The sequence below is a fragment of the Physella acuta genome, unplaced genomic scaffold (assembly GCF_028476545.2).
Source record: "Physella acuta isolate Inbredline_101_S28 unplaced genomic scaffold, ASM2847654v3 ptg002010l, whole genome shotgun sequence".
NCBI classification, from domain to species: domain Eukaryota; kingdom Metazoa; phylum Mollusca; class Gastropoda; family Physidae; genus Physella; species Physella acuta.
The window spans coordinates 150001-169688 of record NW_026733515.1 but is presented as its reverse complement, the minus strand read 5'-3'; the positions used below and the strand labels follow the sequence as shown (position 1 = coordinate 169688).

The 19688-nt window shown below is 34.4% G+C and overlaps 1 protein-coding gene across 1 annotated transcript; it reads right to left on the bottom strand.

The window, feature by feature from the left end:
• Nucleotides 1-17520: 17520 nt before the first annotated feature.
• LOC131931700 (shaker-related potassium channel tsha2) lies at nt 17521-19373 on the bottom strand. Its single transcript, XM_059288518.1, has 2 exons — nt 18271-19373; nt 17521-18052 (listed from the first exon to the last, which is right to left on the bottom strand). Exons 1-2 carry the CDS (start codon nt 19358-19360, stop codon nt 17583-17585), a joined length of 1560 nt encoding a protein of 519 aa, XP_059144501.1. The 5' UTR covers nt 19361-19373; the 3' UTR covers nt 17521-17582.
• Between the last annotated feature and the right edge of the window lie 315 nt (nt 19374-19688).

The following is a 19688-nucleotide window of genomic DNA, read 5'->3' as shown; positions in this document are numbered from 1 at the left end:
TTCAATTCCTAAAAGTTTTTACGTATTATTTATGTTCTGTGGGTGTGAGGCTCTCAATATATAATGAACACATTTTGAGACACGCCCACCGCTGCGAAACAGCTGATTGTTTACTCGCGGTTGTTCACCACCGTGGTGCCGGACGTAGGTATCACGTGATTTAAGCCACGTATCTGCAAGGTAAACGGAACAAAAGTCACAGGAAAAAAAATCAGAAAAAAAGTCACAGTTTTTGCTAGGAAAAAAAGTCACAAAAAAAAGTCACAATGGAAAAATTTTATCGGAAAAAAAGTCACAGAAATAAAGTCACAGAAAAAAAGTCACAAAACTCTTTTCAGAAATATTTTCATTTATTTGTTGCAAATTGTACATTTTTTTTATTGTTGTGGGTTATATTTTTTGATAGCATATATTATTTACAGACGTTAAAAGCATAATGGTTTATAACAATTAAAGAAAAATAAGATAATTTACACAACAATCTCAACTTTTGTTGCGTATTTAGTTAAATACGCGACAGAAAAGCTAATTATATAAGAAATTTAGGCACATCATTGTGTTTTGCATATGTTTTGCCGTAGGCTATTCTCCGGTCGGCTTCTCAGTCGGCCTTGTCCGAACATATTGTGTGTTGTGGACGTTTTGTGTCAATGTCGATGACAGCCTTTGAACCTTGTCGGCTTTCTGTTTTGATCCTATGCTTTGTTATGTAATAAGCGTGATAAATGTGGGCATTAAATGTGGTTGAACTAAGTATAACTATTGTTGCGATGAGTTGAGGGCAGCAAGTCAGATGAACTTACCATTCATGGTAATTTAATGTTAGTATTTTTAAAAAAACACGATGAAAACCGAGGACTAGAACATTCTATTAAATGCTATTAATATTATGTTTTACATAATTACAACTACATACTTAAAACTAAATATTTCTAGACGAATTATAAACATTACCATGCGTATACAACCTATACCTATACATATAACATTACATTTAATTAATCCTACGTTAATTTTGCACTCTCTGAATATATAATTTATAAAAATATTAACACATTCCATGCAAATATACATTTGTGACTTTTTTCCTCTGACTTTTTTTCCTGTGACTTTTTTTCCTATGACTTTTTTCTGTGTTTTTTTTTCCTCTTTTTTTTTCCCTGTGACTTTTTTTCCTACAATCGTTTGCAAGGCCTCTATTAGAATCAGCAGCGATAAAAAGAACATTCTAAGCCAATGCATTTCGCCAAAATTTAATCAGGATTTAAAGATGAAGTGAAATCTCTTACTGTATGGCTCGGAGCTTGATTACAGACACTGGAAATGAAATAAGAGCAACGAAAATGTGGTGGTTAGGGCACAATATCAGAAAGACAGTAAATAACAGGTACTGGTATCCACGGAGAAAGAGGAAGAGAAGGTGTTACGGGTCAGTTGTAGGTCAGATTAGAATAGGTTAGAATAGTCTAGAACAGTGGTTCCCAACCTTTTTCGAGTGGCGACCCCCTTTCATAAAACGTAAGTGACCCGCGACCCCCATATAATTAACAAGTCGAAATTAGTAAAGAAAATAATAAGCACTAAATTAATATTTTTTAGTAGACTTTCAATATGAATTATTCTTGATAACTGTTTTAATACGATGAGCAAAATTATATGCTATTAACAAGCATTAACTAACATTAACAATTAAATTTTGCAAATTTAAGAATTCATCTTGTTGTTCATCGGCAATGCTGGTAACATCAACGAAAGCAGAGAATGGGTGACGATGCAGATTCTTTTTCTTTCACTTTCAGTTCGGGGAAAATAACGCCGCAGTTCGCTGTCAAGAGATTCAAGATGCACAGAATCCTTTAAAAATTGTATTTATCACACCACGCTGCAGAGTTTCTCAAACATGGCAGTATTTCAAATATTTATTTTTCCTCGCCAATTTTGCAGCTTTGATAAAAATGCCAAGAGATTATCATGAAAATAGATAATATTCGTTCCTTTATCAGGTTAAGCTTATGTTGATGTTCGAATATATCTGCTAGGTATGATACTCTCTCCAACCACGCCATGTCGTTAAAGTATATCAAAAGGTCTTGTTTCCTTGCTCTTCCAAGAACATCTTGATTTCATCTTTCAATTCAAAAACACGATTGACATTTCCTATTGACAGTCAGCGTACTGAAACATGACGCACCATCCGTACAAGCCCCACAGCCGTTTTCCCATTTTAATCCTCTAGTTTCAAAAAAACGTATTTATTATCTCCAAAATATCTTCACAAAACATCACCTCTTATTTGCTAACATCTGAATGAATATATTTCACAAAGACACGCAACTGCGAACACGAACTCACGTCTGTCGATTCATCAACTTGAAAATCAAACAATGGTGAAAGCTTGATTTAATTCTAAATTTGTCTTTTAACATAAGCCGCTGCATAGTATTATTAGACAGAGATATTTGTTGCATCTTTTACTTTACTGCACTGGAATCCCCAAGAATTAATGTTACCATCTTCAGCATACATGGTTTGATGAGATTTTCTCCTTTGTGTGAGAGGTTTTTTGATTGGCAATTTGTAATACTACTTCATATGATGCTTGCACTAATTCTGTGTTTTCTTGGTGAAAACGTTCTGTTCGATCAAGTCTCTGACGTTTGCAGCTAGCTTCATGCCGACGAAAGAACTACATATCTTTTTTGGTGTGTTCCGAATGACTCTTCTCAAATACACGTTTGGAAGTTTTCATAGACTCCTGACTAAGAACAACTTTGCACAGTACAAATTGTTTATTCTCTATTCCATTTCCAGTGATGTTAGTAATGCCAAATTTTAAATATGTTTCTTAGAGCGCTAAATATTTATGTTTTTTATTCATTGCTAGAGTTTAGTCTACCAGTTGGCGACCCCCCAGAAAGCCCTTCCCAGGTTGGGAAACCATGGTCTAGAACTAGGGGAGAGTGCGTGTGTGAGTTGAGTTCACCCTACGGTGTAGTAGCCCTGGTGGGTTATGTCTTGTAATCCCAAGGTCGAATGCGGGTATAAGAGGCGAGTGAACGATTTTGGGGGAGGTCAGTCAACGGGTTAGTTGCTAGCGATTAGGACACGGGTTCCCAACCTGGGGGTCGCGAAGGTCTTTCTGGGGGGTCGCCAACTGGTATACTAAACCTTAGTAATTTGAAACAAAACATAAATATTTAGAAGAATTTTAAAAATTCGGCTTCATTAACATCAATGGAAATGTAATAGAGAAGAAACAAAGCGCACTGTACAAAGTTGTTCTCAGTCACGAATCTATGAAATCTTCAAAACTAAATCGTCATTCGGAACACACCAAAAATATATGGAGTTCTTTCGTCGGTAAGAAGCTAGTTGCAAACGCCAGAGACTTGATCGAACAAGAAGTTTTCACCAGCATTAGTGCAAGCATCAAATGAAGTCGCGATAGAAAATGCCAAGCAAAAAAAAAAAAAAACAATAATAGAAAATCTCATCAAACGCTGCATGCACGTAAATATTAAATAACACATTTTTATTGAAATTAAGCTTTCACCAATAAATAAATACCTTTTTTGAAACTGGATGATTAAAATGGGTTAGAACGGCTGTGGGGGTTTGTACGGATTGCGCGCCATCTATCGCCATCAAAATCGGGCTTTCAGAAAACAGAAAAGATTTAGCTCCCTAACCACTGCACTAACCAATCGACATCAAGAGTCCATTGCTAGTATAAGTCGTAAATTATATAAAATCTGGAGCCTTCAAAGAACTGAGCAAAAACATTAATATAGATCACGAGGTTCTGCTCTTCTACACTACAGTACGTTGGCTGTCAAACGAATTTTTGTTGTGTTTTTGAATTGAAATCTGAAATCAAATTGTTCTTGGAAGTGCAAAGGAAACAAGACTTTTTGGTATACTTAAAACGACATAGAGTGGTTGGAGAGAGTATCATACCTAGCAGATGTGTTCGAACATGAAGATAAGCTTAACTTGAAGCTTCAGGGAAAATGAACGAATATTATAACTTTCCATGATAATCTCGGGGCATTTTCATCTAAACTGCAAAATCGGTGAAGAAAATAAATCTTGGAAATATTGTAAATTTTAGAAACTGCGGTGTGGTAGATGAATCTGATTGTGAGATAATTAAAATTTTGAAAGAAGCGATTTCTGGGCATCTTGAGTCTCTTGAAAACGAACTGCATCGCTATTTCTCTGAGCTGAAAAAAAAGAAGAATCTGCATTTATGCCATTCTCTTCTTCCCTTGATGTTGCCAGCATTCCCGAAGATGAATTCTTTGATTTGCAGAATGATTCCGAGTAAGATGAAAAACTGCAGACACAATTTTGGTGTAGTATTCACTATTCATACCCAAACGTAAAATTGATTGATTTTTCGATAATATATTTTCAACACTATTCTTCGATTAAAAACAAAATTAAGATAATTATAATGACATAGGTTGGCGTTAACAAAAAAATTTTTTAATTAAAAAGTTAACCACGAAGGTTTAGTGAATAGTATGCAATTTTACTCATGCTATTAAAACAGTTAACAAGAGTAGTTCATATTGAAAGTCTACTAGAAAATCTTATTTTAATGCTTATTATTTTCCATACTAATTTCGGCTTTTTAATTCTATGGGGGTCGCGGGTCACTTTCTTTTATAAAAGGGGGTCGCCACTCGAAAAAGGTTGGGAACCACTGGATTAGGACGAGGGCTACGCTAAAATGTACACATTGGAGACGGAATAAAAGTATCGAAGTTAGTCACTAAGCGTTGTTGTTTATCTGAAACTAACCTGAACGTAACAACTGGTAGCCAGTATGAAACAAGTAGAATCAAAGACCTGATGCTGTCCAGCCGTTTGCATGATGCTGTCCTGACGTTTGCCTGATGCTGTCCTAACGTTTGCCTGATGCTGTCCTGACGTTTGCCTGATGCTGTCCTGACGTTTGCCTGATGCTGTCCTGACGTTTGCCTGATGCTGTCCTGACGTTTGCCTGATGCCGTCCTGACGTTTGCTTGATGCCGTCCTGACGTTTGCCTGATGCTGTCCTGACGTTAAACATCGCAAAACAGGCATTGGACTGGAATCCCTAGGGGAAAAGGAGGGTGGGCCGGCCAACTAAAACATGGAAGAAAACGGTTGAGGAGGAGGCGAAAACAGCTGGGCTCTCATGCGCACAGATTAGAGGAGCAGTCCAAAACCGAGTCCGCTGGAGATGTGTGGTTGCAGCCCATTTATACCGTCCACCATATTATTTTCAACAAAAGTCCGTATCTTTAAGTTCTCCATATATCGATGAACATGCTGACGACGTTGCCAAAAATATTGCGGACAGAGAGAAATGCGCGCATGGGCTTTTATATGTTAGGATTTTAAAGCGCTTAAGTAATTTAATAAACCGGGAGCGAGGAAGAGGAAGAGGCAAAAACAGCTGGGCTCTCATGGGCACAGATAAGAGGAGCAACCCAAAACCGAGTCCGCTGGAGATGTGTGGTTGCAGCCCTTTGCTCCCCAGGGGCCACAAAGGAGTGATGATGATGATGATCTCCCCTAAACTTTCTCGAATATTCTTTTATAAAAAAATCAGGGGATGGGAACTCGGGATATAGACATGAATTTTAATCCTTTTTAAATACTTAAACTTTTTAAAATAGAATAAAATCTCGTAGAAAAAAAGAATTGCACACCAGTGAACGCCAAATAAAACGTGCATAATAGTGCGGAATATTATTAGTACTTTATAAATTTACATTCCTTTTTTGAGAAATCGGAAATAGCGTAAATTAATACTTTTAACCAACGGAAATTACTCAAAATTTTACAGAAGGTAGACAATTAGATCTTTTACTTTCATGTAAAATTTCATTTATCTATCTGAAATAGTACTCAAGTTATAGGCTTTTTAAAAATTCAAAGTAGAAAAAGTACCACTTCCGGTTATTGGAAATCGCTCAAAAGTTGATCAGAATCTACGATTTTGATAAAATACTTATATATGAAATTTCATCAACCTAGCTGTAACCGTACTAAAGTTATCGTGTTTACACACAGACACACAGAACGGACAGAATTTTTACGACTCGATAACGCATAAAACGCCAAAATGTTTATATATTTGTATTTATAATTTTTGCCTGATTAGAATAAGTCCTCTATACTCTGGATGTGATGAAGGACTGATGAGTAAAACGGTGAAAACTGTCAAAATTTCATGTTATTTTTGTGCACGATTACAATACTTTCTCTATACTTCGTATATACGAGAAAGTAAAAATGGATTAAAAATGCCATCCCCTGTTGTTTTATATAAGATTATTCTAGAAATGGGAGATCACTCCCGTTTTTTTAATAGTAAAGACTCTCCACTAGAGTATTAAATTGTGTGTTTTACTTAGCGAAGAGGATGTTGAAAAATGAAAAAAAATAGGCCTACTCTCAAGCTTAAATCTTAACCAAATTTTATATAAATGTTATTAATAAAAGAATTTTAAAAATATACCAAAGGTTAATTTGTTTATCAATATAACAAAATTATGCAAATTTCGAATCAACAAACGATTAAACAATACTATCAGTAACAGGTTATACTTAACCGACCATATCTATATACATTCATATTTTTAAATTTTAGCAAGATCATTAACCGAAGTATTAAAAAAAAACCTACTTACAACAGTATTAATATGGCAATCCTCAATAAAAAGTTGTGATAATTAAGCTTATTCTTTCATTGAATACACAGGGACAGAAATAGATTCCCCCCCCCCCCGTATGGAATAAGAATTCCCTTTACATCAAGGTCTTCCTCTTCTATCCAATCTACCCTCTCATCATTAATTTCATTGGCAATTATCACTATCAGTTCACGTTGGCGGCATGCAGCAACTTTCAGAGGCCTGATGCGCTTTAATGGCATAATTGATGATTCCTTTGTGTGAGTTAAGGAATATATTCGCAGCATAAACAATGAAGAGAAGTATGAGTGACACTTTTTACAATATTATTTTTACTGTACCTATATTATTTATTATAATTTATGCAATATTTAGAGCTAAACATCCTCATACACACATTAGTAATTAGACTTTCTAACATTTGATTTTGTATTTATTTCAGAATGGTCCACAATTATAAACGATTAACTTCGGCCTATGACAGATGAGAGCAGAATTCAGGAGGAAGAAATTGAGGCTTTCTCCTCACCCAGTGATGAAGAGTGGTTGCACCCATGCAAAATTGTTTCCAAGGGGAAAAATGTTTTTTTTACACATATTTAAATGTGTGTAGAATTGCCCCACTTGCCATGTTTTTGCAATAAAAGTGAAATATTAAAAAATTTTCGATTTTTTACAAATTTTTTAGAAAAGTAATTTATGGAATTACCCCGGGTTACCCTACACTGAAAGGCCAGAGAGGCCAGTGAAGACAAAGGATGGAAAGATAATAACGGATGCGGAAGGACATAATAGTTTAGAGAACTATTGAGAGTCACGCAAGATAATATCATAGTGTTAAGCTGTGTGAGTGGTTTGGGTTGTTTGATTCGATATCATTTTACTTCTTACTACCGTGTGGAGATGTTGTACCCACAGGCATGCATCATAATATTTGTTCACCAAGACGATATAGACGACCACTAAACAATAAGCTGGCTTCTTGTTCTAGTCACAGGAAAAAAACACAGAAAAAACAGTTTTTGTTAGGAAAAAAGTCACAGAAAAAAGTCGCAATGGAAACATTTTATCGGAAAAAGTCACAGAAATAAAGTCACAGAAAAAAGTCACAAAAAAACTTTTCAGAAATATTTTGATTTATTTGTTGAAAATTATAAAATTGTGTATGTTTATTGTTGTTAGTTGTATTTTTTGATAGCATATATTATTTACAGACGTTAAAAGCATTATGGTTTTCAACAATTGTAAGTAAAAATACTCTTAGATAATTTACACAACAATCTCAACTTTTTTAGATACACGGTAGAAAAGTTAATTTAAAAGAAATTTAGGCACATCATTGTGTTTTGGATATGTTTTGCCGCAGACTATTCTTTGGTCGGCTTCTTCTCAGTCGGCCTTGTCCAAACATACTGTGTGTTGTTGGCGTTTTGTATCAATGTCAGCCTTTGAACCTTGTCGGCTTTCTGGTTTGATTACATGCTTAGTTATGTGGGCAGTAAATGTGGTTGAACTAATCATAACTATTGTTGCGATGAGTTGAGGGCAGCAAGTCAAATGAACTTACCATTTTACGGCAATTGCAATTTAATGTTAGTATTTAAAAAAAACGCGATGAAAACCAAGGACGTTGGAAAATTCTATTAAATGCTATTATTATTATGTTTAACATAATTACAATCTACATACTTCATACTAAATATTTATAGATGAATTATAAAAATTACCATGTGTATACAACCTACACACATTACATTACATATGATTAATCCTAAGTTAATTTGCACTCTCTGAATATATAATTCATAAAAGTATTAAGAAATTCCATGCAAATATATATTTGTGACTTTTTTCCTGTGAGTTTTTCTGGGTTTTTTCCTATTTTTTTTCCCTACAATCACCTAGCAGACGTATTCGAACAGTAACGCAAGCTTAACATGAAAATGAACCAATATTATCTCTTTTCACGATAATCTCTTGGCATTTTTATCAAACCTGCAAAATTGGCAAAGAAAAAATAAATGTTGGTGATATTGCGATGTTTGAGAAACTCTGAGTGTGGTAGATGAATCTGATTGTGAGATAAAATTAATAAAATTAGAAAGAGGATTCTGGGCATCTTGTATCTCTTGAAAACGAAAGAAGAATCAACATTGACACGTTACCCATTCTCTGTTACCCTTGATGTTGCCAGCATTCCCGATGAATTCAAGATGAATTCTAAAATTTGCGGAAAGATTCTGCGTCATGTCTCGTATTTTGGTGTAATATGCACCGTTCATACCCAAACGTGAAATCGATTGCCTTTTGAGTTTTAGTTCCTTTTGTGTCTACATATCTTCAACACTTCTCCAATTAAAATAATATTAATATTTAAGTTTTGTTTCTTATTGCTAAGGTTTAGTATACCAGTCGGCGACCCCCCAAAAAGCCCTACGCGATCCCCAAGGTGGTCGCGACCCCCAGTTTGGGAACCCGTGATCTAGACAGACAGACAGAGATAATAAGTTAAATAAAGACTGGTCTATCATAGCTTTTGTAAAATAACTAGTGAAACTTATTTTCTTTTTTAACCTTGTTCAGTTTGAAAAAAAATTAAGAAGAAAAGGTCTTACAAATAATTTGAATTAAAATGTTTTCAAAAACGTTGTTTTAATTTGCAGGAAACTAGTTTCATTTTAAAATATAAATTTTAACCTCACTATTAAACATGGAATCAATTTGGTCAACTGTCAACAGTTCGATTTTTGGAATAAAAAATATTAAGCACACAAACAAGAAATCAACATTTTACAAAAGCAACTTTTTATTAACTGACAACAAAACTACATATTTTCGTACATCCTAACTGCTAAATTAAAAGCACTGGAAGCATAGGCCTACACTGAAAGGCCAGAGAGGCCAGTGAAGACAAAGGATGGAAAGATAATAACGGATGCGGAAGGACATAATATTTTAGAGAACTACTGAGATTGCACGCAAGATAATATCACCAGCTAAAATTGATTTCCCTATAGACTGTAGCTCACCTTCAAAAGAAGAGATACATTAAGCTATAAAGCAGCTGAAACATTGGTAGGCTCCAGGAATAGATGATATACCGGCAGAAGCACTGACAGCAGATATAGAAACAAGCGCCACACTACTACACACACTCCTCAAGAAAATCTGGGAAGATGAAAAATATCAGTGGAAGGAGGTACTCATAAAAATTCCAAAGAAAGGCGATCTTAGTGCATGCTCTATAGAGGGATAACTCTTTTGTCCATCGCAGGCAAAGTCTTCAACGGAATATTATTAAGCAGAATGAAGGAAGCGATAGACCACACCTTCAAGATCAACGGGTGGCTTTAGAAGGAAAGGTTATGCATAGACCAAATTGCTACCCTTCGCATCATCATTGAACAGATCAATGAAACAGAGTGGGACTCATCTCTATATTAATTTCATAGATTACGAGAAGGCCTTTGATAGCATAGATAGATAGGCAATGTGAAAATTGTTGAGACACTACGGGGTGCCACGGAAAATAGTCAAAATTATTACGTCTTCATTACGTCTGAAATGTAGAATAGTACAAGGCAGACCAAGAAAGACTTGGAGAAATGACCTGGAAGACACCAAGAAGATTGGATACACATTGGGACTGTTGGATAGACTAGCCCAGGGCAGAGACGTCTGGAAAGCGCTTGTCAGCGGCCTATGTCCGAGGAAGGGACACAGGCAACCCTGACCTAACCCTAACTTTATCGTACCACAGTCGCCTCAGTCATTTAATGGGGGTTTTGAGTTAATACAAAGTTTAAATATTATTCAGAAAACTTGTTTTTTTTTAAATTGTTTAATTTTTGTTGAAATACGTATTTTGACAGGCGATGGTACTTTTCATACTTTTCAAATGTGGGTTGCGAGAAATCGAAGCTCAGATTTAGTGGCGAATGACTGCCTGGAGTGAGAGAAGAAATGTAGTTAGAGCCTTTGTAGCATTGCAAGATTGCAAACAAAACTTTCGTTCCAAACTGAGAATTTTCCAGTTGTAATAGCAATCATTTACAGTCTTCTCCTGGATGCTTTCCACTTAGAAGATGCCAGGAAGTGGAAGAGTTTGAAAAGAAAGGTCCCGCATTAGCCGGGACGTACTAGCCAAAGTCCGAAGCGCTTAAACTTGACAGCGTATTTTGGCCGGCGCACTGGCCGGGATGTCCTGGCCAATATTCTTTCTAGACTAAGTTGTGATCGCATTTTCATTATTCTGGGTGCGTTTTTATTGAGAGTAACGTATTGTTTAGCTCTTGTTTGTATAGCATTTTATATGCAAGGCGACATGGATCAAAAGGGCCGTCAGACCATGAGACAGACATAGCAGATGGCTGTCAAAAGAAAAAAAAATGTAAATCCATGTTAGTTTCCATATATGGGCTCTCGATAAAATAGTTACTGAGGAAGATCTTGAGAACATTGAACAAGAAATGGAGGTTGCCATCAATGCAACGACATCCTCAGCTAACACATCTACTGCCGTGGCGGAACGTCCAGACCAGTTGCGTGATAATAATGTGGCCAACAGATTCTATATAGTTTGTGAAAAACATTGTAGTGCAGCTCATTCTTGTGGATCCTGTGGCAACGATGTCCATACTATTTGTGGAATACCCAATGAAGCAGACGAAGGGTACGGGGGGAACATTACCTGCAGGTTGTGTCAAAACAAACAAGACATCATGGAACATATATCAGCAGCTCATACTGGCTTGCAAACTCAAGGTGCTAAAACATCAAATACAAAATTTAAAGATGGTGAAGTGGGTGACAATGTACGCATCCGTTTTCCAGATGTTGACAGAGGTCACGGTGATCCCCGAAGCGTGATTGGAGTTGTCATGAGCGTCGAGGGCGGTTTCTTCAAATTAGGAACGGAACATGGTGTTCTAAAACAAATGTATGCTAGAAGTGAGTTTAAAATTCTTCACGAAAAACTGCTCTTATTGTCGTCAGTTGGCACTGAGGAAAAATCACTACGAACCATCGCATCTTCACAATCATTGACTGGGGGCCAAGGCTACACTCGCTGCAATTGCACAACTAAGTGCACAATAAATCGCTGCAAGTGTAAAAATAACAAGCTGCTATATCATTCTAAATGCCATAAAAGTTCAACTTGTTGTAACAAATGATGATATTGATAGATTGAGACTATAGTACAATTAAAAAATGTGAATGTTTCTGTCATTTACTTTAATTAATAATCAATAAAGACTTAATTTCATGATTCTTACTGCATAAAAAAACAACAAAATTTGCTCATGATCTTCTAATTCGGACTTTGGTCGGTCGCCCCTAGCCAGATGATCTTCTAATTAAGACTTTGGCCGGTCCACCATGGCCAGTCCGCGGATTGGCCGGCCAAAGGCCGAAATCAAGCAACGTTTCGGACTTTGACCGACCTGTGGGAGGCGATATTGGCCAATGCGCGGATTGGCCGGCCAATCCTAGAATTGGCCGACTTCGGGCTTTGACCGTAACATATATATATATATATATATATATATATATATATATATATATATATATATATATATATATATATATATATATATATATATATATATATATATATATATATATATATATATATATATATATATATATATATATATATATATATATATATATATATATATATATATATATATATATATATATATATATATATTGATACCTACGTCCGCCGCTTAGGTGGTGAACACAGCCAGTAAACTAAAAGAATCAGCAGTTCACAATACGTTTAGAGCCTCTCACCCACAGAACAGAAACAATGGATAAAAAAACTTTTAGGAATTGAAGATCCTTATATTTGGGTTGACATAAAATGCCTTCCCCTCAAAATTTCTCACCTCCATATTTGATACCCAGCCCCAATCGTTTCTAACCTATCATCTAAACTTCATCTCTTTGTAGACAACATGGATTGCCGCTTTTAGCTTTCAGACCAACAGATATAGCATGTCTTATGTAATTTATTTCCCCTTAGGACCCAGCATGGAGAACAAAGAGGAAATCAGTACCAATGATCTGCTTCTAAATTTAACCCATTACCTCCATCTATATTCGCCCTTGTTTAAGGCGTGATTTCAACGTGATATATCAGATAATGAGGAGTACGATGTTCTCTTGGTTCCACCAGATCCTGCTGTTGTAAATGATGAAGAAGGAAATTATGATAATCTTATCTCTTCAACTCGTCATCTCGATCTCAATTATTCAGACCGAAACGGCGGGGATGGTATACCAATTTGAAATCAATGAAAGACCACAACCGTGTTATCTTGTTCGAAAATGTTTTTGTTGAAAGTGTAATAAACATGATTGTTGGAAACAGTATCAAATAAAATAGCAGAATATTTTGAAATAAATCAAGCAGATTTGAAGACATTTTTGGGAATATTAATCTTAACACGTTATCATAAATTGCCTACTAAGAGGGCTAGTTGGAGTTTGGGTGAAGATTTTGGAATGCCATTAGTGTCATACAACAGATTTCAAGAAATCAAAAGAAAACTACATTTTGTTGACAAGGTACAAGTTCGAATGAAAAAGTTGTTGAAAGAACGTTGTGTAATCTTCTTCAGAGAAACTCGTGTCAGGATGGTTTTTCCATGAAAGCTTGTCTGTGGATGAGTCCACGATAAAAAAAAAAACTGGCCATTATCCAGCCAAACAATTTATTATAGGAAAACCCATACGATTTGGTTATCGTAATTGGGCTTTAACAAGTAGAGATGACTACTGCCACGAGTTTGATTTTTATTGCGGTAAGCCCAAAGAGATTTCTATTGATCTTCTTGGTGCAAAGGCAGTTAAATCTCTTCCGGAAAAGTTTCATATTGTTCCAAAAGAACATACCGTATATTTCGATAACCTTTTTACAAACCTTAAGTTGTTATGTGAGTTGCTTTATTCGTACTACAGAGCAACTGGAGCAATACAAGATAATAGAACAAAGTAATGTCCACTCACAGATGTGAAGATAATGAAGAAACAATCTAGAGCTATGATTACAGATTTGACACAAAAAAATGAAATTATAACTGCACGTTGCAAGAATAACAATATTGTTGCTATTGGATCAAATTTTGATCATGTAGAGCCTGTGGGAAAAGTATAAAGGTTGTGTAATACGCAAAAGGTTGATTTCAATATCCCGAGACTTATAATAAATTATAATAAAGGAATGTGTGATGTCTACCTAATGGATCAATCTGTACCGGGTGTCAATAAGAGGAAAAGATGGTGGTGGGTTATGTTTACTTATCTACATTACTAATGCTTGGCAGCTGCATGTTTTGATTGGCAGGACTGATGAGATGACATATCGTCCCCTCAGTATTATCTTGTTCTAACTACAAATTTTGATTTTTTTTCGAAAAACGACCCTATGATGTAGAAAAGCACAATGTTCAATCTCCACTTATCTACGTGACTCTACGTCATCTGCTCCGTATCAAACTTTTCAATTTGACATTGTTCTAGCAACAAGTTGATGCATTTGGCCAGTATAATTTTGTTCTATGTCAATTTTATAATATAATTCTGTTCTAACAGTACATAATTAAAGCATAAATTTTCCGAGGATACGCTAGAATTATAATGTTCTATGTCCGATTCTGCCAATGAAATTAGCTGTTTAAGTCTTGTGACTTGTGCGTCGTTGATCAAAATGGCGGCGTGTGAACATCTTTTAGTCGATTTTGGTTGTCATGCATTACCAGATTCTGAATCGTAAGTATATTTATCTTTTATATGTTGTCTTAACTGTGTTATTTTACACATATTTAGTTCAAAGTTTGTTTGTTAAAATATCTTAATGCCTAATATTGTTAATATATACCGTAGTATACGTCTATACTAATTGTATTGTTTAGTACTAGTAGTATAGTATCTGTAGGGTTTACTTTGTATTTATAATATCAAAATCATAATGAGGAGGTTCCAATATATCGATGATGAAAACAATGTCTTTGTAACAGATCAAAATGTGAAGTATTTCATTGTTAGTAACTTATTAGTCTTAGAACCATTAATATAAGTTTATTCTGGTTTTCAGTTTAGTATTAGTGTGGCAGAGGGGGGGGAATAAGTCCTTCTGTTTTTGCACTTTGTACTGATGTAGTCTATCTTTATTTCTATCCACAGAGAAGTGCGAAAGAGAACAATAAAAACAACAGAGACCTGGTAATGCAGTTTCAATGATATTGGCGCTGCCTGTATTCAAGTTGCGCAGCATCATTATGAGAAAAGAAACAGTGTTTATGTATATTCTCAATTACAAGATTGGTTGTGTAAAATTAATCCATTATTTTAAAGCTTATTCCTGAGTTTTGCATTTATTGTAATAATACTTTAATTCCAGTTGTATCATAAGGCAGGGGGCGTGGTGTGATCCGCACGTGACGCCATTTAGAGGGCGAAACCAATGTGAAAAACACAAAAAATTACAATAAATATAATTCTTTATCCAGCTAATCTTAAAATAAAATTATAGGGTAGAGGGGTGACACAAAACCAAAAATGTAAAATTGTAAGAGGGTGGAGGATTGACAACCTCAGTTACCACACCGAGTGTCACCCTAACTAGACTCGCCACTGACTAAATCAAATTATGTTAATGTATACAGATAACCCAAATTTACAGAATAAACTTTACATTTTAATGCACAAACCCCCTAATAAAGAACTGTAAAAACATTACATGTCATGTAATGTACTCTAATATATAAATTTTGCCATGGAAGTGATAAAAGTGAAAATTAATGACCAAGGACAGTCAGATTTACAAAAAGAAGATATTACTCATACAAAAGTATATTTTTACTCATAAAAAGTGCATTACACTTCTGGAAATCTATTGAAACTAGCTGTAAAAAAAAATTTGACTTAGAACATTATAGAATTTTCTTATCCTGATCCTAATAGTATTTTGTTCTATATCAAAAGTGAACAATAATTATTGTGGGCTTCTTTTGCAACATAAAGTAAAAATAGCTTCAATGCTCATTGTTTAATGCCCTTTAACATTTTTAAAAAAATAATTTTTAAAAAATATTTTTAATAGGTAAATCCGACCCTTGCATTTTTTGCAATATATGTTCTAATTTACCCAATATGTTTAAATAAATAACAATTAAAAGTAATGTTTACATGTAATATTTTTTGGGCGTTAATGGGTTAACTAAGCTCAGTCCAGTCTCAGATATATATTACTGTAATTAGACACATAATAGATATATACATATATATATACACATATATACAAATATATATACATATATATAGGCATATATATATATATATATATATATATATATATATATATATATATATATATATATATATATATATATATATATATATATATATATATATATATATATATATATATATATACTAGCTGCATCCCGTGCTCCGCCACGGTAAATCTTTTTTAAATGTACCAACTTTGGAACAGAACAAAACAAACAAAAACAACACAAACACAAAAAACACAACCACAAACACAACACAACCACAACACAACCACAACACCACAAAACACAACCACAACACAAACACAACACAACACAACACAACTACAACACAACCACAACAAAAACACAACCACAACAAAAACACAACCACAACACAGCCACAACACAACCACAACACAACCAAAAAACAACCACAATACAACCACAACACAACCACAACACAACCAAAAAAAAAAACACAACCACAACATTAGAATCACCACCAAACAACACGCTTTTTAGGCGTCCGCGCCCAAAGAGACCCTTTCCAACATTAAAAATTTAAGTCACATAAATAGATCCTACTCCATAACTTACAATAAAACAATGCGATGCAAATGAATGTACGGCAAGTGGTGTTTACTTTTATGGTTCTAAGAAAACACATTGGCAATGTAATTAGAATTACCACCGAAAATCACGCTTTTCCCAGGCGTCCGCGCCCAGAGAGAGTCTTTCCACCATTCTCTATATTATAATTATAAAATTTCACCATCTGTTAGCACCAAAAAACAAAAACAAAAAATAGTGATTTTGAGAAATCATAGACTAATTAGAAAATAATATAAATAATCTTAACATTTTTCTCTTTTAATTATGAACCTTAACATAGACTAATCAATGCGGTAGTAATAAAAAAAAGATTAACTTAAATTATTGTTGAGTTAAATATATTTTCAAATTACCTCCCTTGAAACAATTACCACAAAAAAAAAGTGGAATTAATTAGCTTTTTCGACCTACTTTTATGGAAATGTATCCATTTTTTCTAGGAATATTAACGAAAACGATATTTGACATTGATCTTTTTAATATGTTTTAGCAATGTCCGTGTATTTAATATTCTCTTTACGTTATGCGAAAGAGTAAAAACAGTGGAAATTATAAAATAGCTCTATACCGTTATATAAACAAACCCTACTCTACTACTTATAATAAGACTGCGGTGCACTGAAAAGCACAGCATGGTGCGTAGTTTACTTTTATTGTCCCAAAATCTATAGCGATGACGGACGGAAGGAAGGAAGGACAGACACAGCCCGCTTATATTATAGATTATATTATAGATATATATATATAATTTATTTATTTATGTATTTTTAAAAATTAATCAATTGATTAATTTTTTAAAATTTATATTTGTTAAGGTCAAAGCCCGAATTGCATTCAAATTACGCGTTGGTTGGCAATTGTGTCCCTTGGCCGGCTCTCTTGGCCAAAGCACGAAGAGCTTAGCACTGGCCGGCCAACGCGTGCTTTGGGCTTTGACCGTAACATATATAAATTAGCAAACAAGGAAACAAACAAAATAAATTTTAAAAATTCGAATCTAGTTAGAATGCCTTGTATATTTATCTGTACCTTTGGAATGTCTGTAATAATTATTGAAGTTAGCCACTATGACTGGAACTGGTAAGGCGATTACAAGAACACCGCATAAAACACATAAGCCTCCAATAAGTTTTCCAAGAAAACCTACTGGAACGTAATCGCCATAACCAACTGTCGTCATAGTTACTATTGACCACCAAAAAGCGTCTGGAATAGAGACGAACATCCCTCCTGGTTGTCCCAGCTCAACATAGTAAATAGCACCAGAAAAAATCACAGTTGCTATACAGAGGAAAAGCAGAAACATGCTTAGTTCGCCCACACTGGTTTTCAATGTTTGTCCTAAGATTTTCAACCCCTGTGAATGTTTGCTCAGCTTTAAGATTCTGGCGACGCGTAAAACTCTTAGAGCACTTAGCACAGAACCTTTATGATCTGCACCACAGTCACCATGCTCAATGTTCATTCCTGCATTTAAATAGAATATAGCCTCCTTATAAGTAAATGTTTTGTTTATTAATGGATTGGTGGATTGGTGGATGGGTGGATGGATTGATGGATCGGTGGATGGATGGGTGGATGGGTGGATGGGTGGATGGGTGGATGGGTGGATGGGTGGATGGACGAGTGGGTGGATGGGTGGATGGATGGATGGAACGATTAAATAGATATAATTTTACACTTACCAAGTATGACAAAATATGGAGCTATGGATAACATATCTATCCAGTTCAAAATGTGCTTCAGAAATAATAATTGAAAAGGGCACGTCGAAAATCGAACAATAAGTTCAACGGCAAAAAATATTACACAACAGCTCTCAACTAAAAATAAAGGTGAACCCCAATCAATTACAGCGATGTCTGTTAAGTTTCCGTGATCATTAACAAAACTCTCATTTTTACAGGAACTTTCTTTGAACTGTGGCAAAGTCTCAACACAAAATGTAACTATTGATATGAGAATAAATGTTACAGAGAGTATTGCGTACAACTTAGCAACCCGTGAACTTTCAGGATACTCAACTGTATTAAAAATTTTGCCTTTCAAAGTGCCCCGATCAAAATCGTGTAATTCATTTTCTATAATGCATCCTTCACTTCTCTTAAGCGAAATTATGGCATTCTCGTCTAATTCAAAAAAATTAACCTCATTTAGAAAAATATCTATTGGTACTTCGAGAGGTTTTTTGAGTCTTCCTCCACTTTGATAATAGTAGAGAATAGATTGAAATGATGGCCGATGTCTGTCAAAAAAATATTCCTTTTTCTTTCCATCCCAATATTTCTGTCGTTTCATCGCGTCTCCAAGCAATGTATTTGGCATTCTACATAAGGTGCGAAGTTGTGTTTCAAATTTTAAACCACTGATATTTATTGTAATTCTTTCACAGCCCGCAGTCTTGCAGCGATGATTACTTGGAAGTTTTTCCAATAATGGTTTTCCATAATATGATGTTATATCACTTTCCCTGTCTTGAATATGAAAGAAATTACGTAAAACCGTTACAGATTTAAGATTTTCTTTATCAGTTTGAGAACTAACATTTTCTGACAATGCTAAATAATTTAAATTTTGAAAAACCGGTAGGCTATGCCTTCTGTAATTATTCGTTCTTAAATAAAATGGTAGGCCTACATCTGGTAGCAAATTAGTGTGATCACAATTTTTACGATCAACAAACGTGTTTCTCCTTCGCATCAGGTTTCCAGAGGGCCGTTTATATGAAGAACACCCTAACATATCTGTCAGACTTCCGATTCCTATTGGATTCATTGTGATGTTGTGAAAAAGTCTAAATGAAAATACAGAATAATATATGTTAGTTATATGTTATATATGTTATATAATATATATATATATATACATATATACATATATATGTATATATACATATATACATATATATGTATATATGTATATGTACATTATATATATATATATATATATATATATATATATATATATATATATATATATATATATATATATATATATATATATATATATATATATATATATATATATATATATATATATATATATATATATACATATATATATATATATTATATAACATATATAACATATATCTAACATATAT

Excerpts from the sequence above, each read along its gene's own strand:
- LOC131931700 (XM_059288518.1), bottom strand. The coding sequence starts at position 19,360 with ATGAATCCAATAGGAATCGGAAGTCTGACAGATATGTTAGGGTGTTCT. Across the intron at positions 18,053-18,270 it reads TCCATATTTTGTCATACTTG|GAATGAACATTGAGCATGGT; the intron begins GTAAGTGTAAAA and ends ATTTAAATGCAG.